The 24,552-nt window shown below is 54.4% G+C and overlaps 1 protein-coding gene and 1 long non-coding RNA gene across 2 annotated transcripts; both read right to left on the bottom strand.

Annotated features, from left to right (window-relative positions):
* Window positions 1-815: 815 nt before the first annotated feature.
* Window positions 816-11,457, bottom strand: Cxcl17 (C-X-C motif chemokine ligand 17). Its single transcript, XM_021661156.2, has 4 exons — window positions 11,228-11,457; window positions 3,627-3,707; window positions 2,913-3,014; window positions 816-1,445 (listed from the first exon to the last, which is right to left on the bottom strand). The coding sequence occupies exons 1-4, from the start codon at window positions 11,298-11,300 to the stop codon at window positions 1,348-1,350; spliced, it is 354 nt and encodes a 117-aa protein (XP_021516831.1). The 5' UTR covers window positions 11,301-11,457; the 3' UTR covers window positions 816-1,347.
* A 2,103-nt stretch (window positions 11,458-13,560) lies between these two features.
* On the bottom strand, window positions 13,561-18,352 carry LOC132647091 (uncharacterized). Its single transcript, XR_009585363.1, has 3 exons — window positions 18,144-18,352; window positions 14,672-14,924; window positions 13,561-14,028 (listed from the first exon to the last, which is right to left on the bottom strand). It is a non-coding gene; the product is annotated as an uncharacterized LOC132647091 (long non-coding RNA).
* Between the last annotated feature and the right edge of the window lie 6,200 nt (window positions 18,353-24,552).

Here is a 24,552-nt window from a genome sequence, read left to right as displayed (position 1 = left end):
AGCTGGCCTGTGGGTTCCTCACCGCCAGCCCCCTCCAAGCCACCACTCTGCAGCACCTCTTACTTGGGGAGAGGGATTAGGACTAGGAGGAGGCTCGGGTGCCAGGACTGTTTGCAGGAAGGGAGGGGCTCCCCTCTTGTGTCATAAATAGGCCCCACCCACTCAGTACTCAGTTAAAATGACAGACTTCCCCTTCTCAGAAGAAGGGCAATCTGAACTCAGCCTCCTGTTTCATCTGGGATGATTCTTCATCTGGGATGAGCCGGATGAGCGTTTCCTGCCCCAGAGATGGGACTCTGATGTAGCCCAGGCTGGTGTCGCTCTTCCAATCCCCTGTCTCCATTTCCCACGTTCTGTGCCCACAGGTGTGTGCACCGTAGTTTGCTAGTCCCCCTCTACTGCTACAGAGGAGTGCCTGAGGACCTACACTTTCAGTAATGCTTTCCTCTTCGCTCATTCTTACACCCGGCTGAATTGTCCGATCAGCTATGGCCATGCTAAAAAGAAAAAAAAACAAAAACTGACATCATCCTATTTCTATAGGCTCAAAACCTCTTTGGAGGTCAGCTGAGATCCTCCATAGCGTCTCTCTAGACTACTTTCTGCATTTCTCTGAACTACATAAGAAGCCCACAGAATGCAGTGATGGTGGTGACGATGATAATGACGGTGATGATGGTGAGGACGATGGTGGTGGTGATGATGGTGAGGATGATGACGATGGTGATGATGGTGAGGATGGTGACTATGGTGATGACGATGGTGATGACGATGGTGAGGATAGGTGTCGTAAACATGGGAGGCTGACTAGAGGCTGAGAAACCACAGTTCTTAAACCTTTATTGTTTTTAACCAGGCAGTGTCTGATCCAGGGCCTTACATGGCTGCTAGGTCTGTCCAGACCTTGCCCCTCTGAATAAGTGAAAGAATAAGAATCAGGCAACACAGAATAAGGGTCAAGGAGAGACAAGGATGTGTAGCCTCTGAGATGGGTTTCAGATGGACAGGGCAGAAGGGGACATATCAGTTGACCCATTTGATTGAAATAACCAACACTCTCCATGTATATTCATATATTTATTTTCTTTGCTCGTGGCAGGCCATACTTATGGTCAACTGAGAGCGGCAGGAAGCGGAGGTTCCTAGATTCTTTTGGGGTGAAGCAGAGGCGTAAGGAAAGAATGAGGGGAAGATGGAAGTGCAGGCACAGTGGCGAGCTCGGCATGAGCACAGCCTTCCGAGAGCACTGGGAGGCTGCTGGTGAGGACGGGGCGCAGAGGGTAAGAAGGCTCTAGGCTTGATCATCTTCTCACTGGGAGCGTTTAGCTGGGACTCAGCCTCTCAGAGCTATAAGGGCAGGGCAAAACTTGCTAGCTGACATCGTTTGAGAAACTGCTGGCAGGTTCTGGAGGGCCTTTGTGGCTTCCTGCGGTGCTTTTGGTGTCCTAGGGCACAGAGAAAAGGGTGCTATCATTAAAAACTTAAAAATTCTTTATTTGTGTGTGTGAGTGTATGTGTGAGTGCCTGAGGAGGTCAGAAGAGAATCTCAGATCCCCTGGAGCTGGAGTCAGAGGTGGTTGGGAGACACTCGATCTGTGTGCTGCAAACCAAACTCCCGTCCTCTGATTTTATCTTATTTTGAAACAGGGTTTCTCTGTGTAGCCCAGCTATCCTGGAACTCTGTCAGCAGGTGGCCTCGAACTCAGAAATCCTTTGCCTCTGCCTCCCGGGTTCCGGGATTAAAGGTGAGTGCCAGCATCGACTGGCCAGTCTGGTCCTCTGAAAGAGGCTTCTACCGGTTGAGCTGATCCTCCAGCTCTTTAAGCCAATGAGGGGCACTGGCTGTGGTGCGCACGCCTGCAGCGCCAGCCAGCACTCAGGCAGGAGCAATGTGCTCTCTGTCAGCATGACATCACCAGGCTCAGGCGAGGATGAAAATCCATTTCAAAAAGCCAAACTAGCCAGGAGGGGCGGAGCGCTGAGTTCGAGGCCAGCCTGGGCTACAAAGTGAGTCCAGGGCTACATAGTGAGACCCTGTCTTGAAAAACAAACTGAAAAGAATCAAAAAGGCAAACAAGGGAGGAAGAGATGGTTCTTCAGGTGAAGGCACTTGCCAAAACTTGTGACCTGAGTTCAGTCCCAGAGACTGACAAGGCGGAAGAAGAGATCCCCACTCTCTGCCCTCTACACCTGTGCTGGTGCCGTGTACACACACACACACACACACACACACCCCAAGTGTCTCCTTATATTTCAGTTTAGTGGGTTGCACTCGTGCAGTCGTAGAGATGTGGGAGTCGGAGGGCAGCTTTCAGGGTCTGTCTGCTGTCGTGCGGGGCCCAGAGGCTGAGCCCGGGCCACCGTGTTTGGCTGCAGACAGTTACCTTCCGCGCCATCTTTCTGGCCCCTGACTGAGGCCAGACTTGCCCCTTTGCAGGCTCCAGGCTCAGCGCACGGCGGTTCAAAGCCGTGTGTGGCCCCTGTCCCGGAGGGTCGGATTCCCTCTCTGGGCCTTTGAAGGACGTAATAGTGCACTTAAGCAGATGCAGGCAAAATGCCCACACACAGTGAAAACAAACAGAAAACCAGCTGCCAGATGCAGGAAGAGCCAAAATCCTGTTCCACACGGACGCTGCTGTCACCGTCGGAAATTAATGAGAGGTCACAGCTGCCTTACCTCCTTTTACTTTGATAACTGCTGCTGTTCTAGACTAAGAATTTGATTAAACCTTTTTAGTTCCAGAATCAGCCTATCCTGACGGTTTTGCCCTTTTGGTTTTCCTACAAGTCGGCACTGAGTAGGAAGGGGCTAGTTGACGCACGTGCTTGCTTTGGTCTCCTTGGCCTTGCCTCCACCCCTAGTGACTCCACAGGACGGAGTGTGGTTAGGGAAGGCCACCCTTGAAACTTACTGCTCGTTCTCTCGCTGCCCTTGGCGTGGTCACAGGGACACTGCTTCCTCGGCGGCCCCAGCACGGCTCTGGGTTTTCTCTTCGGGGCTTTCAGGAGCCAATCTATAACGACAGGCTGCTGTTTAGGAGGGTTGGTATGGTTGAGAGTGGGGACTCAGGCAGGCCTCTGGGCCCTCTGGGCCTCTCTACACGGGCGTGGGTGGGGGTGGGGGTGGGGAAGGTCAACAGAGAGGAATGGAGACCTCAAGCTGTGTGAACCCGGGATTTCTAAACCCTTTTTGGTGGGCTCTGTGGGCAGGGAGTTGCTGACATGTTTAGGGGGCATTCAGTCTCACTGTGGACACTGAAGAATGCAAAGACAAGGCTGGGGCATCTTTTCAGAGCCGCATTCCTTCCACTTTTAGTTCTATAAGGAGCATCAGGCTAAGACCTGGTCTGAGACATGTGGGTGGGGGTCAGGAAAAAGTAAAAAGCCTCTGAGAAGGCAGTGCTGAGAATTTGGGGTGCAGCTTGTGGCTGGGCTAGCTCTGTGCAGGTAGCTCCTGGTAGGCGTCCAGCTCCGGCGTGAGGCCCAGAGAAAGCAGGCACTGGTGCAGCCTCTGGTGGTGTGCTGAGGTTATCTCAGATAACATCTGTCCTGGTCTGAGAGGGCTGGAGGGAGATGGAGGGAGAGGGCCACGGTGGCGCCAGCCCTGGGCAAGGCTGAATACCGACCTCTGCATTCACACTCCTGGCCACCTTCCCAGAGCCACCTCCCAGGAGCCTGGGGTTGGCTCCCATGGCTTCTGGCGACCCCTGTTGGACGGAAACACATCTGTGGTTACTGCCAGAGGCTTGGAAAGTCCCGGACAGCACGGTCTGTGCCTGTGTGTCTCTGTCTGTCGGTCTCCCTGCCCACTGCTGGGCTCTAGGGTGCGCCAAAAGAGGACGATTGTAGATGGATAAAGAACCGAGGCTCAAGATCTAGCCGCAAGGCTGGAGAGCCTGCCCGGTGGTTGAGAGCACGCGCTGCCCCTGCAGCAGCAACCGCCGGGCAGGCTCTCATCCCCAAGGCACTCACATCCGAAGCAAAGTCAATACATCTTAAAAGAACAAGTCAAGTCTCCTGAAAGGCTTAGCTGGGAGGTGAAGAAAGTGGCCTCTGAGCTTGAGAGGCTGACGCAGTTCCCGAGACTGCGGTTTCCCGGGGCAAAGCACGGAGAATTCAGGTGAGCACAGCAGCACACACTGCAAACCAGGGTCTCCGTGTGGCATTTGCGTTTGTCCCTCGGGGACGGACTCGTTGCGGGCACACCTCGGTTGTCGATTCTACCCTGTCTAGTTGAGGTAAGGCCTTGCTAGTCAGCCCGGACTTACAGCTAACTCTCAGCCTAAGTGAGCCTCCCGAATCTGCTTCCTGGGTGGCTGGGCCTCTCCATGTATAGGGCCACGCTCACCTCTGAAATATCTTTATAACAACAAAAGATGAAGGTTTAAAGGCTGGTGACGCGGCTTAGCAGGGAAAGGCGTGACAACCCAGTCCTGCCCTTGGCACTCCTATGGCAGAGACAGAATGTTGACCCCCTGAAGCTTGTCCTCCGACTTTCACACATCCCTGTGTGTGACATGTGTGCCCACCACAAAAAAATCAGATATAACACAGAATTTCTCTTAGGGTTTCTATTGCTGCGATAAAGCCCCATGACCAAAAGCAACTCTAGAAAGAAAGGACTTATTTCAGCTCTCCAGTCACAGTCCAAAACTTCCTGAGGGACGTCAGGGCAGGAACTCAAGGTTAGACCTGGAGACAGAAACTGAGGCAGAAGCCACGGAGGAGCGCTGCTCACTGGCTCACCCAGTCTGCTTCCTCACACACCTCAGGACGGCCCGCCCAGGGTCTCCCTGCCTGGAGTGAGCTGGGCCCTCTCTGTTGGTCATCAGTCAAGAAACAGGCCAGTCCTAAGGAGGTATTTTCTCAAGGGAGGCTCCTTCTTTTCAGAGGACTCTAGTTTGGGTCAACAAACAAACAAACAACCAGGACAAATTATGAAAAGATGAAGGCTTACAGATTTGAGAATGTCAGTCTAGAACTGGGCCCACAAGATACCTGCTCTGATTTTTTGGTGCTATTTCCTGTTAAAGTCAATGATGATGACAGATTGGAGATGTAGTTAGTCGTATGTGCTTGTCTGGCATTCTGGACTTTATCCAGAGAACCGTGAACACTGTCAATCAAACATGCCTTTACATGTTTCTTATTTTGTTTAAAGGAACTTTTTTTTTGAGACAGAGTCTCTGTGTGTGGCCCTGGCTGTAGTGGAACTCACTCTGTAGACCAGGCTGGCCTCCAACTCAGATGCCTCTGCCTCTGAGTGCTGGGATTAAAGGTTTGTACCATCACTGCCTGGCTTAAACTATTCTTTTTTTGAGACAGGGTCTCTGTATTTTAGCTGGGATTGGCTTTGAACTCCTGATCCTCAAGCTTCCATTTTTGTTGCTGTTTTGGCGGGGAAAGTGTCTTGCTGTGTGGTCCCGGCTGCCCTTGGACATTAGCAGCCTCTCTAACTCCGACTCCCAATCGCAGGGATTACAGGTGAGTTCTGTGCTTGAATTATTCCTGTATGATTGGTGACTTGAAATCCGTTATGGACTGAACTGTGCCCTCCCCAGTTCACTGAATATCTGCCATCTGCCACCTTAGAATGAGTTATTGCAGACAGCGTTCTGAAACCGTAATTAAGCTAAAATAAGGTGTTTATGATAGTCTTTAATCCACTTGTAGGAGAAAATGAGATTTGCACAACTGCAGTAAAGGATCTTAAGGGTGCGTCCCCAATCGTGACTGATGATACTAAAAGGCACAGACAGAACAGGTCCTCTTGGGTTGGTGCTGAGGGGTCAGGGGTCAGGGGAGAACCGCTGCTCTTGCCGAGGACCTGGGTTCAGAGCACTTCAGAACTCTGTGACTCCAGCTCCAGGGGGCCTGGCTCCCCAGGGCCTCTGGCTCTGCATGCCTGTGGGGATTCCTAATTCCTAATGTGATTTTGTTGGGGAGTGGCGCTGTGGGTGGTTAGGCCATGAAGGACCGCCCATGAATGGGGTTGGTGTCCTCCTGGGAAGAAGGGACCCTTGGCAACTCTTAATCTCCACTGTGTGACAATTGTCTGCACACTGGAAGGTGACTCTTCTTTTTAAATTTATTCAATTTTTATTTTATGTGCATTAGTGTGAAGGTGTCAGATCCCTTGGAATCGGCATTACAAACAGTTGTGAGCTGCCATGTGGGTGCTGGGAACTGAACCTGGGTCTTTTGGAAGAGCAGACGGTGCTCTTAACCACTGAGCCATCTGTCCAGCCCCAGGACGGCGACTCTTGAATTGGGTCACCATCTCAGCAGCCCTCCTTTGGGTGTCAGCTTTTGCTGTTTCTAAGTCACCCAGTCTATAGTGCTGCACTGTGGATCCTAGCTAAGACGGCAGCCGCTCAGCAGCCAGAGAGAGGCCTCAGCAGCGGCCCGGACCTTTGGCCTCCTCCGCCTTGGATTTCCTGCCTCCAGAAGTGCGAGAAGAACCAACTTTGTCCCGAGAGCCACCCCCCCCCCCGTGAGAGCCCCCCTCTGTGAGAGCCCCTCCCTCGAGAGCCTCCCGTGAGAGCCCCCCTGTGTGAGCCCCCCCCAAGAATCCCCCCCAGAGCCCCGTCTGCGGCATTTTGTCCTGACCCTCCTGGTGAGTGTGAACATACCTTTCCCATTGGCAGCCTCAGGGGCTCAGTGCTGAGGAGTTCGGCGCCCCGGCACAGGATGGGCACAGGATGGGCACAGGATGGGCACAGGATGGCATTGGTGTTTGTCTGGTAGGGGGTTGCGGTCTGCAGAGACTGCTTTAACTCAGGCCGCCAGCTTCCCAGACTGGGCCCTTTCTGCCACACAGACGGACGCGTCGCACCATTTCCCAGGCTGTTCCCGTGTTCTCAAGTGTTGTTCTGAGCACTATTAAAATAATTTAGACGGCGCAGCTCTTGCCTTCATAATTTAGACGGGGCAGCTCTTGCCTTCTAAATTTTTCTAGACTTTTCTCCTTGTGTGGCCTTCACGCCTCATTTCAGCAAAAAGTTATAAATATTAAAACCAGAGAAATCTTGTAGATGATTTAGTTGGATCCCTAAATATAAAATTCTAAATGATTACATTTAGATGTGTAAAATGGCAATGGTATCGGAGAAGAATTGGAAAAGACAGCAAACTTTTCTGTCACCATCGCCAACCCCTGTGTTGCTCTGAGGCATGGTCTCATGTAGTTCAGGACGGCCCTGAACTCAGTTAGGGAATATTCACAACGGTGTCCTGGCTCTTCCGGTTGAGTGTGGGTGTTTCACAGCAGGCTCAGCTGTGCCCCACTGGTGTGTCTGCTGAGGAGGCCAGAGGGGTCAGACCTCCGGAACTAGAGCTACAGACATTGGCAAGCGGGCGCTGGGATTTGGGCCCAGGTCCTCCGGAAAAGCAGCAGCCACTCCTGTTTTTAAAGTTTTATTTTTATTTTATGAGTATGAATATCTGTGACTCTGTTTTTTGCTTGTCTGTTTGCTTGTTTTTGTTTTTCGAGACAGGGTTTCTCTGTGTAGCCCTGGCTGTCCTGGACTTGCTTTGTAGACCAGGCTGGTCTCAAACTCAGAGATCCTCCTGCCTCAGCCTCCTGAGTGCTGGGATCACAGGCGTGCGCCACCTCCACCTGTGAATTCTTTTTTTTTTTTCTTTTTAAGATTTATTAATTTGTTATTTAACAATATTCTGACTGTGTGTCTGCACAGCAGAAGAGGGCACTAGATCTCATTATAGATGGCTGTGAGCCACCATGTGGTTGCTGGGGATTGAACTCAGGACCTTTGGAAGAGCAGCCAGTGCTCCTAACCTCTGAGCCATCTCTCCAGCCCAGCAATTATTTTTTTAATAATTAAAAAGATCGCAGTTTTGATCATGGCGTTCTGGTATAATGTTTAAGGAGGGCAATGAGATTGTGAAATGGTTAGACTGGCCAGGCTGACGACCTGAGTTCAGCTCCAAGACCCACATGATGGAAGGCAAGAACCAGCTCCTGAAAGCTGGCCTCCGACTTACACACTCCATGCACCATGGACTCCCAGTAAATAAACAGATAAATGAGAACTTAAAAAGTTATTTGAAAAAAATATGTGAAAGGTGTATTGAAACGCTTTCATAACATTTTGAAGGCATGAGAGGTTAAAAGTTAAAGATAACAAAATACATTAGGTTAAGAAGAGCCCTGGCTGCAATTCCAGGCCCTGAGTTCAGTTCCCAGAACGCACGTGGCCGCTCACGGCCTTCTCTAGTGAGATCTGGCGCCCTCTGCCGGCGCGCAGGCACACACGCAGACACAACGCTGTGTGCGTAACAAGCCTTAAAAACCATCTCTCTTGTTCGCGTGTGTGCTCCTGAGTGTGTGTGTGTGTGTGTGTGTGTGTGTGTACCGGTGTGTGCAGGCGTCTGCGGAGCCGGAGGCGACCGTGAGCTGCCCAGCGTGGCTGCTGGGAACGGAACCCCAATCCTCCGCAACAGCAGCCGGCGCCTTGCCTGTCAGCCGCCTCTCCAGCCCCATTACGCCTGGTTTTCATGGGGACGAAATGAGGTGACAGTTAGCCGGCGGCGGCCGCGGGAATGCGCCGCTGCTGTGAGCCGTTTGTCCCCGGCACTCCCTCAGGCCCTCAGGCCGTTGTCCTTCCCCTTTGGAAAGCTGAGTTTAGACCCCATGAAGAATGTGCGCTTGGGTGTTCGCCTTGCACGTGAGTTTAGACCCCATGAAGAATGTGCGCTTGGGTGTTCGCCTTGCACCGGTGTCAGTGCCCACATGCACGCAGTGCCCACGCAGGCCACCAAAGGGCGTCAGGTCTCTCGGAAGTGGCCTGCAGACCGTGAGCCTCGGAATCAAACCGAAGTCTTTTGGAAAAGCAGCCGGGGCTCCTAGCCTCTGCGCCAGGGCACTCTGGCTCGTAAGATAAGTTTTATTTTGGGAATTGCTTTGGTTTCAGTGAAGGTCGTATCCTCTGGCTGCTGCGCAGTTCAGATGGAGGTGGAGTAGCCTGGCGGCTGGGAGAGGCTCTGGCCCGCCCACGTGGCTTGTGACAGCGCCACCTAGAGGCTCAGGGGAGGTACGTGCGAGGCTAGTGCAGAGGCAACAAGGCCTTGATTTCAAGGGTGCAGCCGGGCCGTAAAGGTCCCTGCACATCTACCAACTAGGAGTCGTCCCCTGGGGAACGTCGACCAATGAGTGACGGGTATGTTTGGTTTTTTTGTCCCCCCCCAACAGGGTGTCTCTGTGTAGCCCTGGCTGTCCTGGAACTCGCTCTGCAGATCAGGCTGGCCTTGGCTCACAAAGAGCCACTTGCATGTGCCTCCAAAGTGCTTTCTGAAAGGCGTGTGTCCCCACCACCTGGCTTTTTCTCAGCTTTCTTACCTGGAGGATTCTGCTATTGGTGATCTGTGGATAGAGGCCTACCCAGCAAAGAATTGCTTAGCACCAAACTTCAGGAGTAAGTTTGGTGCTGTTATCCCGCTGTTTGGGAGGCTAGGGCAAGGCGCTCACAAGTTACAGGTGGCTGGGAAACTAAGAAAGGCCAAACAAAAAGAGGGGCAGGTGGGTGGTGGTGACACACACCCGTGATCCCAGCGCTCAAGGGGCAGCGGCAGGTGCATCTCTGTGAGTTCCAGGCCAGCCTGGTCTACAGAGCGAGTTCCAGGACAGCCAGGGCTACCTGCAGAAATCCTGTTTTGAAAACACAAAACAAAAACCAAAACACTAACAGCCATGAAATGAAGTGAAATGAAATGGGGGCAGAGCTGTAGCTCAGGGACACAGAGCTTGCTTAGCACGCTTAATCCGGAGTCACACGCACATGCACACGATAGCAACACTAAGAAAACACTGTCCCCAGAGCTGGGGTAGGCTCCCGGGAGTGCCTCATTGAGCATAGAAAGCTGAGCGGAGGCTAATATTTACTGAGCTGTGCTGGGTGGTGTGGGGCTAAGGACTCAGCTGCACGGCAGAAGGGGAGGCACGCCTTCCCATGGCGGGGGCAGGAGGGGAGGTGTGCCTCCCCAGGGGGGGCAGGAGGGGAGGCACGCCTTCCCATGGCGGGGCAGGAGGGGAGGTGCGCCTCCCGGGGGGGAGGCGGCAGGACGGGACGGTGCAGAGACTCCTGTGGTGCAGAGACTCCTGTTTGAGCCGAGCGTAGCCAGCGAGCCGAGCGCTGTCTGCTGTGGGAGGAATCGGGAGGAGTGGGAGGGTGAGAGCTTTGGCGTGAGTAGAGTTGCTTTGAAAGCAGTGCTGGCCACCGGCAGGCCAGTGGGCCGCGGGTGTCTGTGAGTGGAGGAGGACTGGAAAGGCGGGTTGGGCTGGAGCTCCAGCCTGTCCTCTGCGGTGGTGGGGCGGCGTCCCTCCGGAGTGGTGCCCTGGGCCCTCGGCTGTGGAGCGCAGCCGCCCCCAAAGAACTCTCTCTAGCAGAGAGAAGCTGGACCTGGCAGGGATGCTGAGTGTGCACCCCAGGGCTGGGGGCGCTGTTCTCAGGAAGAGAGGGGCCTGGGTGGAGAGGGTCTTGCCTCTGTGGTTGTTTTGTGAAGGGCTGGGCCTCACTGGCTGTGGTGACAGCTGGAACAGAAGCTCTGCCAAGTCCGCTTCCACAGACAGCAGAGCCGGGCATGACCAGAGTCCGTGAGGCCCGGCCTGCGGTGGGCCCGAGTCCGAGCGGCCCAGCCTACTTTGTGTCAGCAGTGGCTAACCTGACACACCCCGAAAAAACAAAACAACAAAAACAGGCTCCTGGTTTCTTTGCTCCTCACCCCGGCCGCAGCTGAGCCCTGAGGCGTGTGACTTCCCTAGAGGTTGGGGGGGAGAGCGCGGGTCTTGGCTGCTGCTCCCACACCAGCTCCAGGCCAGACGCCTGGGCAGCGTGTCCTACAGCTCACAGGCTGGTGTGGGAGAAGCAGGGCCTTCCTTTTGTGAAGAGGGTACTGTCTGAGAAAGACTAACTTCATCGCCCCAGTTCACTGCGGTTGAAAGAACATTTTAGTGCATTTTCCTTGGGTTTGCCACAGTTTCTACCCCACTCCCCACTTAACATCAAATTGATCTGTGGTGCGCGCACGCTCAGGTGAGGTGAACATGAATCTTGAGCCACGAGTGCTCATGCTATAACGCTGGTACTCAGGAGGCTGAAGGAGGAAGAGGGCAAGTTTCCGGCCAGCCTGGGCCGTGTATCAAGACCTGTCCGAAGGGGAAAGACGGATGGGAGGGAGAGAGGAGAGAGCATGACTTCCTGTCAGTTACCTGGGCTGCGGGTGGCCGCGGGCGGGAGCATCCCTGGCAGCAGGAGGAGGAAGGCGGAGAGCAGAAGCCTCATGGCGCTGTTGTGGCCCAGGGCCTGTGTGGATGGTCACCAGCAGAGGCTTCCTGGAACTGCCCGCTGGGCAGTGTCGATTTAAGCCCACATCAGAGCACCCGGAGGAAGGCAAGAAAAGCGAAGGCGGGGCTGGCCGTGCGAGCCACAGATTGGGCCAGGTGCTTTACAGGAATGTGAGAGTAAAGCTGGTCACACAAAGGCGTCTGGAGTCTCCAGAGAACAGAGTGACAGATTGGCAGCAGCGCCTGACCCCTCCCGCCCTGTGCTGTGATTTTGTTCCCTGAGCCTTTTCCTCACTTGGGTTTCCTTCTACCTTTTGGCTGTTTATAACAATGAGGCACTGCAGGCTGGCGGAGAGAGGGGAACTGCTGTGTCCCCTCTGTCCATCCGCCGTGGCCCTCAGCAGAGACCAGCGGTGGAAGGACAGGGCCTGGGGAGTCGCCATGTCTCCACACTGCTGGCGCTTTCCTCCAGACCACACAAAGGGAAGGCGGAGCTGGGTGAGAACAGGTTCAGGATGAGGGTGGTGATGCCTGAAATTCCAGCTCTGGGGAGTGGGAAGACTCTGCGATTGACAACACCCCCCCCCAACAAGCAAAGAAAGAAAACAAAACTGAAGGGCTGGTGGCTGGCTGGTGGGCTAATGGTCTGAGCTGATCCCCAGGACTCCCGGGAAGCAGAGACCCGAAAGGCTGTCCCCCGACCTCCACTCGTTGGGTGGGTGTGCGCCCCTCACCCCAGAGTAAACGTGCCAAAGAACAAGGCTGCGGACGAAGCTCCATGACGGTGCACTTTTTAGTGTACACAGGCTCTGGGCTTGGCTCTCAGCACCACAGAAGCAAACAAAGGAAACAGCAACCACAGAAAACAAAACAGAGGCTGCCATCTCCCCTGGAGCGGTGGGGAAAACCAAGCCTCCTGTATTCGTCAGGAAGTTGGCTGTGCTTTAGTTCATCGGGAAGTTGGCTGTGGTTTTGTTGCTTCAGCCTGCAGCATAGGGTGTGTGTGTGTGTGTGTGTGTGTGTAAGATAGCCACAGCTCCAGGTCCAGGAAGGTCTGAGGAGTACAGAAAGAGGGAGCTCTTGAGCTGTGTGGCTGAGGTTGGTGGGGATCTTCTCCAGCCTGTGGAAATGGCCAAGGCAAAAGGAGAGAGCTGATAATGCTCACAGTCAACACTGCAGGCGATTATGCCAGCCAGCTCACAAGGGAGGGGAGCTTTGTTCTGAAACGCGCAGGCTTAGGGGGTTGGTCCCATGGCAGTTTGCCCTGTCACTGGATCCTGTGTTGAGGCTCCCTCATGGCCTGAGTGCACAGTGGAGGAAATCAGTCCACGTACCCAGAAAGCAAAGAGGACAGCGAGAAACAGCCTCACCTTCCTGTAAGGGTGTGTAGCCTGTCACAACTACCAAGCACCATCCCCGAAAGCTCTTCTGGCCCCAAGCCCTTACCCCGAGGGCCTCTGGGAAAACCATGACCCTGTGGACATGGTGCTAGCCGTCCCACCATAAGTGGAGGGATGGCTCCGCTTACACGCTGGGTGCCATGTTGGAGCTGAGGGGACAGTGAACGGGGAAGTCTTCCCTGGACGCCCCTCCTTTGTTATTTCAAGAGCAGGGAACTGATGAAATGACTTTTTTAATAGAGTATTAATCTGGACCTTGAATTCAGGACAATTCTGCTTTGCCCCCTGAATTTTTAAATTCTTCTTTGTCATTTCTCTTCTCTCAGTTTGTTCTAGGTTGTTACCGAGTCGGAGACTTGTGTGAGGTAGTGAACACTCTTCACATCGGTGACCTGGCCTGACGCTGCCTACGTGCTTTCTCTCTAGGAAGTTCTAAAGACGGCCAGGTGGTGCTGGCATGCACCTGTGATCCCAGCACTTGGAAGGCAGAGGCAGGTGGATCTCCGTGAGCGTGAGGCCAGCCTGGGCTACAGATCTGGTTCCAGGACAGCCTTTCGCCGGGAAACCCCGTCTTGAAAAACAAAACAAAATCTAAAGACAGTCTACTTTTGGAGGCTGCATGGCCGCGTATTTCATAAGCCTGGAGATATGAGCGTGTCAACAGTTAAGGCTGTTCGCTGAGGACGGAGGAGCTGATTAGAGAGAGTTGTGTTTTGTGTTTTCCAGATAGGGTTTCTCTGTGTTCTGGAGCCCTGTAGGCCAGGCTGGCCTGGGGCTCACAGAGATCTGCCTGCCTCTGCCTCCTGAATGCTGGGTTAAACCACCATCGAGCTGTTTTTTTTTTTTAAATTTAATTTTTTGGGGATTTCTTTTTAGTTTATGTGCATGAATGTTTTGCCTGTACGTTTGTGTCACAGCATGCAGTGCCTGAGGAGGCCAGAAGGGGGCATCAGATGGCCCTGGGAGTGGAGTTACAGCTGGTTGTGAGCCGCCATGTGGATGCTGAGACTCAAATCTGGGTCGCTGGAAAAACAGCTGGAGTGCTTAAGTGCTAGGCCGATTCTCTAGACCCTACTCGTTTTTCAATATTTAATTTTTTCATTATCTTTTATATTATTTCTACTTTATTATGTATGTTTTGTGTGTGTCTGTGTATAGACACATATTTGTACAGAAGTTGTAAGCAGAAGAGAGCGTCGGATCTCCTGGACTGGAGTTGCAAACAGTTGTGAGCCACTGGTGTGAGTGCCGGGAGCTGAACTTGGGTCTCCGGGAAGGGCAGCCAGCACTCCTAAACACCAAACCATCCATCTTTAGCCCTGGGAGCTTTAGAAGAAATTATAAGTAACAACTTGATTCTGTGCCACATTTGAATCGATGGATATGTAAATGAATGTGAAGATAAGACAACGCACACCTTTTATGTTTTAGCCAGCAAAATCACTTAAAATGCAAACTTCAGTTAAGATATAACTACGTCACTTACCCGTTTCTTCCCCTCCTTCCTTTCTTTTTGTGTTTTGACACAGGTCTCACACTGTAGTCCAAGCTAGCCTTGAACCTGGGACCCTGCCTCAGCCTAATAAGAGCTGGGTTTACAGACACACACCATTGCAGTGGGCAGAGCTTGAGCTGGGTCTCATGGGGGAGCAGAAACTGGCTGGCAGAGGGCAGAGAGCCAGGGCAGAGGGCGGAGAGCTGGGCAGAGGGCAGGGCTGGCAGAGAGCCGGGCTGGCAGAGGGCAGAGAGCCAGGCAGAGGGCAGAGAGCCTGGGCAGAGGGCTGGGCTGGCAGAGGGCAGAGAGCCAGGCAGAGGGCAGAGAGCCCGGCCGAGGACATGCTGCAGGGTAGATTGGCTGGCTGGAGGCTGTGCAGCTCATTTTCATACTCTCTGAGCTCGCTGGGGCCTGGCACCATAGCAGTACTCTACAAATATTTGCCAAATTGGGCAAGAGCTTTCCAACCCTTACCTTTCTGATAAGGTGGGGGCGTTGTGAATTCAGTCTGTCAGAAGGAAGGAAATCTTTCTGGTAAATAGTCTGTGTTCACACGGCACTGTTAGAGCTTGGCGGGGAGCCTGGCTTTCCCTCTGACACCGAATTGTTCAGAATGATAAAAGCTGCATTTCCAGGGCCAGCGAAGTGGCTCTTCAGACACCGGAGCTTGCTCCTTGGGACTCGTGTGCAAGAGGCGGGTGCTGGCCCTGAAGCTGTCCTCTGGTCCCTGAAACGAACAGACACGCGCGGAAGAAAAAGTAAGGGTTATTTTGGTGTGTGGCAGCGCTCTGTGACGTGGGCGGAGCCGCCTAGAGGGCTCGGCTGGGTGTGTGCAACCAGTCATGGCCACAAGATGGCAGCACCGCCCCACTGGAGTTTCCTAGGGAGCCCATCCGCCAGGCCCCGAGGATTAAGAGAAGTATACATACGGTGACTACTGTACACACGGACAGCTGTTGTCCCGTCAGCCACACCCGCCCTGCTCCCCGTGGAGACAGACTTGCAGTGAGTGTGAAACACTGCATTTAGAATTGAAGGACGCTGCGGAGACTGCGTCCACATTTAACGCGGGCTGGACCGCGCAAGGTGGCTGTTCAAACACAGATTCTGCCCTTCCAGTGGGGCCCGAAAGCCCCTCCGCCCCCCTCCCCCCCAGCACGTCCTGCTCTTTGCTGCTCCTGCCCCCCACCCCCGCGCTGCTAAGGTTTGTAATCATCACTGCTGTTGGTGGGTCACACTTGAAGGAACAAGGCTTTAGAGATCACGGTAGAGATGAAGCCTATGGCACCTGCTCCGACCTGCGGAGGAAGTGAGAATGAAGTCTGCGGAGACTGTGACCTGGCTGTGTGCTCACAGTTTAACAGATGCTTCCTCTCTCTCTTTTCTCTCTCTCTCTTTTCTCTCTCTTTTTCTCTTTCTCTCTCTTTCTTTCCTTTTCTTTCTCTTTCTTTTTTTCTCTCTCACTTTCTTTTCTCTTTTCTCTTTCTTTCTCTCTTTCTTTTTCTTTCTTTCCTTCTTTTCTTTCTTTTCTCTCTCTCGCTTTTTCTCTCTTTCTTTCTCTCCTTTTTCTCTCGTTCTTTCTCTTTCCCTCTCTCTTTCTCTTTTTCTACCTCTTTCTTTCTCTCCTTTCTTTCTTCTCTTCTTTCCTTCCTCCCCTCTCCCTCCCTCCCTCCCTCCCCCTTCCTTCCTTCCTTCCTTCCTTCCTTCCTTCCTTCCTTCCTTCCTTCCTTTCTTTCTTTCTTTCTTTCTTTCTTTCTTTCTTTCTTCCCAGCTGGCTAGACCTCTCTGTGTAGCTCACAGAGACTGCCTGCTGCTGCCTGCTGGGTGCTGGGGTTAGAGGTGTCCTGCCCGGCCTCTGCTTCTAAGTGCTGCTGTCCCTCCTCTGTCATCTCCAGCAGCTTCTCTGTGGAACTCAGAACTCCTGCTTTCAGCTTTGATCTTCGCTCACATTTGACAGCTCCTTTACCCCAAACCTTCAGTGGTTCTTTGGCATCCAATGGCTCTGCTTGGTTTTCGTGGCCCTTTAACAACCTTCAGCAAGCTTTCCTAACTTCCGGTTTCCCAAGCACATCATTGGGATCTCTCCTCCTTCCCTTTTCCTAACCCGAGTTTAGTCCTCTTCCGCAGTGGTGGTGATGATGGGGGTAGGTAGACACTCACAGTTTCTAACCGGAAGTTCACCATCAGCCTTGACAAATCACCTCACTTCTACAGACCGTTCTCTGCTGAAGTAGCCTTATGTACTGGTGGAGATGGTAAATGGAAAAATTCAGGGTGCTTTCTTGAGAACTTCTAAATTAGTTTTACAGCCATCCCTGGGACCCGGCTCCCTTTGCCCACGTCTCTGGCGTGTCAGTCTCCCTCTCCTACTGTTCAAGAGCCCAGTCCAAACCTGCCTTTCTCAGGGAACTTTTCCCAGCCAGCATCGTGTGCGCCAGCTTGCGGTGAGCTGTGTGCTGACGGGGGACTGAGATGAGCTGTGTGCTGACGAGGGACTGAGATGAGCTGTGTGCTGACGGAGGACTGAGCTGGTTTTCTCCTTAGTCCTTTGTGAGGGGTTGAGAGCCAGCCCCCCGCTGCAGCTCCCTCTGCCATCCAGCGCCAGTCAGAGCGGGGGAGCTTGGTGAATGCCTTAGGGCCAGCTCTCACAAGGGTCCTTCCTCTTAGCAGATTTTGGTCTCTTCAGCTGTCAGGAGCTAATCCTCTGGGGGGGGGGGGGTGATGAAAACATTTAAGGTGTTTCACTTAAATTTTTTAGCTGGAGCTGGGCGTGGTGGCGCACACCTGTGATCCCAGTACTGGGGGAGGCAGAGACAGGTGATCTCTGTGAGTTCACAGCTAGCCAGGGCTACATTATGAGCAAGACTCATCTCAAACATTAAAAAAACCAAAATTGTGTGTTTGTTCGTGGATGTGACCCAAGGTGGTGAGAGGCAGCGCGCCCACGGAGGTGGGGGGGAGTTACAGGCAATCGTGAGCCGCCTGCGGGGACCTGAACCCAGGCCCGCTGCAAGAGCACCAGTTGCCCTCACTCTTCAACCCTCTCCAGCCCTGAGGAGATTTGCTTTTTGTTGTTGTTTTGGAGACAGGGTTTCTCAGTGTAGCCCTGGCTGTCCTGGACTCACTCTGTAGACCAGGCTGGCCTCAAGCTCACAGAGATCCACCTGCCTCTGCCTCCTGGGTGCTGGGATTAAAGGCTGCACCACCACCGTCCAGCTTCCTGATGAATTTTTTTAAATGAAACCTCAAGAAATGCTTTCAGGAAAGTGAGCACAGCAAGAACTTAAGTGCAGACAGAATTGCTTCACTGTCAGGTGGTGGGAGATGAACACACTTTCCTGTTCGTGAGTTTACAACAGAGGCCTTCCCCTCTTGCTTATAACAGAGGCCTTCCCCTCTTGCTTATAACAGAGGCCTTCCCCTCTTGCTTATAACAGAGGCCTTCCCCTCTTGCTTATAACAGAGGCCTTCCCCTCTTGCTTATAACAGAGGCCTTCCCCTCTTGCTTCAGAAGACACTGAGAACATCAACAGCACAAGTTTCTCAAGGCTGCCTGGGCCTTGACCTGGGCTCTGTGGATTGTGCTTCCAGCCCTGGTCGGAAGGACCGCTCTGCTGCGAGCTCCAGGGCTTATGACGGGAGTCGTCATTCTTGCCTGAGGAGCTGGCGGAGCACGTCTTTCGTCCCAGCACTCGGGAGGACCTCCCTGAGCTCGAGGCCAGCCTGGTCTACAGAGTGAGCTCCAGGACAGCCAGGGAACACAGGGAAACACTGTCGTAAAAAACAAACAAATGAAAATTGTTTAAAAACACAGGCAAAAAAACAAAAACAAAAACAAAACAAAACAAAAGAACCCAAAACCCGGTCTAGATCATTCTAATTCTTTGCCAAAATTAAGAACCACTTATTTAAACTTAAACTTGCTTAATAATTTTTCAAAGGTAACCTTATTTTTGAAAATGCTGTTTGTTCATGGTCCCAGCTACTCCTGTGGTCTGCAGATTGAGGTCAGATTCCTCAGGGTACCATTCACAGCCCATCCAGCATGGCTGTCTGCTCCTTCGTCTGCATTTTATGTCCTGAAGGGTCCTGGCCTTGCTGTTCAACCCCCGAATTCTCCTACAGCCTCGTCCTCAGATCCCGGCTCACTGTTGAAGTTTGCATGTTTGTTTTTCTGTTGGCATCATCTTTATTTTCTTTGGCTTTTGGTGGATGTGGAAACAGGAGCCTCAGATTCAGAAACGTGCGAATCTAGGCTGGGTGTTGGGGCACACTGTGGGAGGCAGAGGCAGGCGGGCCTCTGTAAGTTCAAGGCCAGCCTGGTCTATATAGTGTTTCAGGCTAGCCAGGGCTACCTAATGAGACTGTTTAAAAAAGTAGAAAGAAAGAAAGAAATTCATGGATACGTGTGTGTATCGGGATGTTGGGTCCACCTGCAGGTTCTGAGGTAAGGGCTTTGTGATGAGGAGAGCCATGCTGGCCTTTAGGGCCCAGACGGCCCCGAGACCAGGCTCCTGCCTCTTCCTTACTGTAGCTCTGTGCCTCCTAAAGGCACTTTGTGGGTTGTTGCTCATAGTTGATAAACTTGCTATCAATTTCCTGCACGGAAATTGGTATTTGTTTTGTGCTTGCTCATCAAATGACAGACCTTTTAAAATGGGATGGAATGTGTGGGGCTTTACGGAATCCGTCCAACTGACATTTTCTTTTTCCTTGAACAGAACTCAGTAAACAAGTGACCTACCAAAGGGGGGAATGTAACCCCACCCAGAGAGAAGGGAGGGACGTGAGTCCCTGAGGGAGGAGGGCCTGCCTCTGCCCTTAGACCACAGGACAGCAGTGTGGCTTCTGGGGACTACCACCTTAACCGTTCCTGAGTCGGGCATCCTGCAGAGCAGCCTCCCACTAATCCGGCTCTGGCCCAGGTGATGTGGACATAGTGAGTCAGTTCTCGTGAATCCTCTGCCGACTCCTCCACTCCTTAGGTCTATGAAAGTGAGGCCAAAGGGGTGGGAGAAGGAAGTCAGATGCCAAGAGGCATGGAAAGGGACAGGTGGGGCCTCTATTGTCCAAGGCCACAAAAACTGGCTCAGGAGCTCTTTGTGACTGTTCTGGGAACTCGCCCCTCTCTGCTTCCTTATTGCATCTCCCCTGCATCCCTTTTATGGTCTGAGAATGGCTGTGCAAATAGAGAGTGGCTGTGCTGTAAAAAGTGGCTTCTTCCATGGTCAGGACCGGGTCCTGCATTTCCCTAAGAGGAAAAGGAGCCTAGCCATTCTCGGATGCTGGGCTGACCTGTGGGGGTGTTTGTTAGGAGGCAGGGGCCCCTGTGGGCTGTGGTACACTGCAGCATAAGCTGGCTGTTTGTCAAGCCTGAAAGAGGGGGGCCCAAGTCATTCTGGAAGGGGGCTTCATCGGGGGGGGGATGCCAGGAAAATGAAAACACCCTCTGCCTCGCCTGAGTGAAGATGAAGTTAGTGGCAGGCTGGTCCTCGCTAGCGCTGCTGGGCTCCTCGTCTGGGCTGTGAGAATGGGGAGGCCAGCAGCTTCATGCAAATCCTTAGGTAGTGACTGCGAGCAGGGAGTGCCGAGCTGTTGTGATCGTGGGAGCAGGCAAAGGTGCCAGCCTGGGGGCTGGGTTAGGAAGGTGGCAGGGTCCTGGCGGGCCAGCTAGAGGTGAAGTGGTCCAGGGAGGCGGCTGTTTCAGGCCTCACCAGGTCGTTGTAGGAAAATATCTTTGCTCAAAAGGAGATTGTGAGGCAACAGCTGTGATCTGGAGGACTCAGCATGTGCCCTGAAATGACACAGGTCGTCAAGCTAGACCCAGGTTTCAGGAGCAACGTGTTCCATGCGCTCCAGAGACCTCGCAGAGACCACGCGGCCTGCTGAGGGGACCCTGCGTGGCCTGCTGAGGGGATCCTGCTGTGGCCCGCTGAGGGGACCCTGCTGTGGCAGGGTCATTGTCTCTGCTGTCCCTGGCCCTGTCTTCACTGTCCGAATTTATAAGGTGTGTAGGACTGAAGAAGGCTCCAATAAGGAAATGAGTGCGCACCGGGGCAGATCAGGGCCGTGTGGGGAAGCGGAGGGAGCATGTGTTTTATTTGAACATAAAAAGTTCTTAAGGCTGGTCTCCCCATATAAGCACAGTGGGCACCCTGGAATGCTAGCAGACTCGCTCGTGAAAATGCCGACTCGGAGTCACGACAGACGGCAGCACGGCGGTCTTTGCTGCATGGCAGGTTAGAGAGAGGCTGTCGTATGTGACAAAGGGCGTGAGGCCCGGGACCGCAGGGGCGCTGACGGGCCTCCTAGGCCAGGCACCTGGCGTGGCTTTCTTTACCCTCTTGCTGTCCTTTGTGATGGGCGAGAATTATTCTTGTGTTGCAGGTGGAGGTGGGGTGAAGGAGGTGACTTCGCCCCATCATCTAGCCAGAGCTACGGGGTCTCGCCTTCAGGTCTGTCCTGCCGAGACGGACGGGCGACAGGCAGGAAAGGAGAGCGGGTGAGCTGTGCCCTCGCGCAGCTCAGGAAGGGCACCCTGAGTCGGGCCGGGCGATCAGGAGGAGGGAGACGGCACTGACGGAGCTGGAGCGAGCTGTGGGTGGGTGGGGGGGCTCCCAGCGGCTGTGCCAGGCAGGACCGCGCTCACCTCCCAACCCCCAAGAGGATTGTCCTACAGCGCCTGGCTTGGTTTTGAACCCTGCCCTCCGGAACTAAGCGCTGGGAACAAACGCGCACTCTTTGTGTTCCAGGAGTTCACGCCTGGCAGCGGAGGATGACAGAAAGGGCCGGAAGCTGGCGGCAGCTGGCCTGCAGGGAGGGGAGAGCGGTATGGGAGCGGCTGCCTTCCTTCCCGCTCAGCCCCGTCTCGCTGCGAGTGGAGATGGGTCCAGCACTCCTCAGGGGCGTAAGCGTCTTCCAAGGCCCTGAGAGTCATCCTCTGAGGCGGGGCGGGTCCCGAGGGCGGAGGAATGCTCGGCAGGTGGACGGGAGGGTGAGGAAGGCAGGAGGGAGGCCCGTCCTCAGCACAGCGAGAGCTCTCAGTCTCAGCGGCTTTCTGTCAGATATGACATTTTGGGGCAACGTGGAATCAGTGTCCGGTGCCTTCTGACTTGGTGGCCTGGGATAAGATTCTCCCAAAATCCCCGCTTGGGGCTCCTTCTGTGTCCCCCCGACTTTGCTGGGTTGGGCAGGCCCCCAGTCTTCAGAGCCTCACCCTTTGCTGGGGATGGGTTTGTTGTCTTTCCCTGGCAAGTGGGGCGGTGGTGAACAGCTCCCTCTAAGAGCCTCATAATGGAGCCATGCAGGTCCTTGAGGCTGCACTGGCTCCTCTGTCCTCCAGGAAACCACACCTTTTCACAGTTCTGCTAGATCCTCACAGACCTACACAGCCATATGGAGCGCTCTCTGAGGAGAAATAAACCCAAATCAAACAAGACCACGGGGGGGGGGGGGTGAGCAGGGCCAGCTGTGATGGCTCTCCTTAAAGCACACAGCCTTTTCTCCCCTCCTCCTGCCTCCACCTGTACAGTTCATGGCTAAATCCTCAGCTCTGGCCACAGAGAAACTGGTTTCCTAGCCCCTGCTATGGCTTGGCCGCACCCACAGGGACAATGGGCCTATTTTTTCAGTAGTCAAAAGCCCTTGTGTCTGGCCCTTCCCAAGCTCACTTGTTCCTGTTCTGTCCCTTCTGGGCCAGCTCGGTCTGCAGGCTTGTGGGGCGGAGGAGGAGTGCGGATCAGTGTCCAGCCAGAGGGAGAGCTTATGGGAATCCAGACAATTGTGCACGGGGTATTGTTCAGGCTGTAGGCAGATGAAACAGAAGCTGTGGGCCAGGACCTGGCCAAGTGAGTTCTGACCTTGAGTGGGCAGAGCTGCCTTAGCTGTGACTTGTAAAAACCGACGTTAAAGATGAACTTGACCCAGTGCTTAAAAGCTTGGCTACCAGTGTGCCTCTTCCTCAGGGAAATGTGTGCATCTTCCTGAGCCCGGGCTCTGCTCACAGTGTGCCAGCGCTGCCAGTGGCTGCCCTTCAGGCGGACAGGATGACTTTATTTGGACAGGTCTTGTTCTGCACCTCTCAGGTGGGGTTCTTCCAGACTGTGGAGGCCCTGATTCCCAGCTCTGACACTGTCGAGGAGTCTGGGCTCTTGTGAGTGGGAACCAGCAGGGGCTTTCGGTAGGACGTGACCTCCTGATGTTTTCCGGGCATTCCTGGTAGCTGTGTTCTGCAGGGTCTGTTTGAGAGACTCAGCTCTCAGCCAGGAGGGTGGGAAGGGTGGGAGCCACAGGGGCTTGGCAGGTCTCTGGGGCTGACAGGAAAGACAAGGAGAAGGTGGCTGGGAAGGGGCTGATGGGGCCTCTGAGCTGTCTGCTCTGCAGGCTGGTGTGGCTCAGGTGAAGACGGGGAGTGAGATGCTCAGCTGAGGTCTTGGCTCTGTCTGACGAGAACAGAGGGGTTGTCCATCCGTGGGGCTTCCCAGGAGACACCGACACTCCAGGAGGCCGAGGGGGAGAGGAGACAGCACAGAGGGTCTCTGGGTGCTTCTCAACCACCTCGTTCATGATTTAGAGTGAGAGTCCAGGGATATGGCCAGATACTCTTAGCCTGGCACACGTGAATCACCGGGAAGTCTCGAGAATCCGGGAGGAGGGGAGGGGGCAGGTGGGAGGCGTTCTGGAGAGAGATAACACGGAAGAACGGCAGGGAAGGTACACACCATAAACAGGTTAACGTTCCTTGTAAATCATAAACGTCAGCGCGAATGTCAAGTTCCCTGAGAACACGGAGTCCTGGGTCAGATCGAGGACAAAGGGAGGTCGCCTGGAGGATGGGCTGAGGTCTGAGCGCCCGGGCTGGTTCCTGGCCTGTTCATCTTCTCGTGGGGTGGCTTCCATAGACTCAGACTCCCGTACCAAACAGCCGCCAGTGCTGTGTGCGCCGTGCCCGCCGCTGGGCCGCGTGCTGCGCCCGTGGCCTCCCGCTCCCGGGGGCAGCAGCGTTTGGTCAGCCTCGGCTTGTAGAGGAGCGGACCGCCTCATTGCTGTGCCCCGAGGGGGGCTGTCTGCGAGCCACTCTCTCTCTCCCACTGGTTCTGTGTGGTTTGATGCTCTCCTCCAATTACTGTGTTCTGATAGGACAGGTGGGATGCGGAACGATAGCGTGCGTGTGCGCGCACTGATGGCGGGAGGCTGTGGGCAGTGATGGAGGACAACAGGCCTCACATCAGCGGGCTCCGCTGGGCGGCAGAGCCCACCCAAAGCTCAGCATCTCAGCAGCCGGGGCCCATCCACAGACCTCGCCTACAGACAGCCACAGCTCTGCGGACACCTCAGCATGGCGGAGGTCACTCTCCGTTCGCTGAGACGCAGCTGAGAGCCACGAGCATCGACAGAATTCAGTTCGTTCAGGAGAGCGAGGCAGGCCGTGTGACAAAGCAGCACTCAGGATGCTGTGGCCCTGTCCCGCTGCAACCAGCCACACCTCGGGAACTTGACAGCAGCAGCGGCCATGAGGGGCTCGGCCAGCAGGCCCAGGGTGGGAGAGGCTCTATATGGTGGCTTAGCCATGAGGGGCTCGGCCAGCAGGCCCAGGGTGGGAGAGGCTCTGTATGGTGGCTCAGCTGACATGGAACCAGGTGCCCCTTTCCCCTAAAGCCAGAGTGTGAAAACACCCCAGAATAAACTGCAGATAGTAAGTCCTCATCCATGCCAGGACGCAGAACTGCCCTGGCCTCCAGACTGCCAGTGGGCGGGACAGCAGGAAGAGGCCTCGGTCCTCCTGCCCTCCGGCTGTCAGGGACCACAGCCCTCGGAGTCCCTGACAGCGGCCCTGCTGTGTCCTGGCAGCTCGGCACCAGGGCAGGCCAGGCACACACAGATGCAGCAGGCACAGGGGTGGCAGGAAGGCCCTCCCTGCCCCCACACTTGCTCTACCCAGGTGGTAAGACCCCTGGGACAAGAAGTGAAACTGTAAAGAGCAGAAGGGGGGAGAGACGCAGGTGACGAGTGAGAGGGAAATAACGTGAGACACAGACTCAGTGTGGCCAGAGTCCGCCCTCAGTCCCTGACCCTGCAGGAGCCCGCAGGGACACGCCCGCCGACCAGGGGTCTAAGGTGCGTGTCTGGGTGTGTACTGTCAGGGTAAGGCTGCGTCGGTGGCGGTTGAGGAGGAAATGTTTCAGGAGCGTCGTTACAGTTTTTGTGCAACTTCCTGGTGCCTTGCAGGTGTCTAGGGGCCGAGGTCCACAGTTTCCTTAATCCAGACTGACACCTGCCCGCTTCCCCTCGGGCCTGTGAGTGAGGAGCGGGAAGGGGCCCAGGTCTTCCTGACCGCTCTGAGGAGCCAGGAAGTG

The sequence above is a fragment of the Meriones unguiculatus genome, chromosome 14 (assembly GCF_030254825.1).
Source record: "Meriones unguiculatus strain TT.TT164.6M chromosome 14, Bangor_MerUng_6.1, whole genome shotgun sequence".
Lineage (NCBI taxonomy): Eukaryota > Metazoa > Chordata > Mammalia > Rodentia > Muridae > Meriones > Meriones unguiculatus.
Note: the sequence above shows the minus strand (reverse complement) of the source record. Positions and strands in the feature narration are given on the sequence as shown.

Coding starts and splice junctions, on each gene's coding strand:
- Cxcl17 (XM_021661156.2), bottom strand. CDS start 11,300: ATGAGGCTTCTGCTCTCCGCCTTCCTCCTCCTGCTGCCAGGGATGCTC. Junction 3,708..11,227: donor CGCGGCCACCCGCAGCCCAG/GTAACTGACAGG, acceptor TCCGTCCAACAG/GGGTCGCCAGAAGCCATGGG. Junction 1,446..2,912: donor GGGCAGCGAGAGAACGAGCA/GTAAGTTTCAAG, acceptor TCTGTGCCCTAG/GACACCAAAAGCACCGCAGG.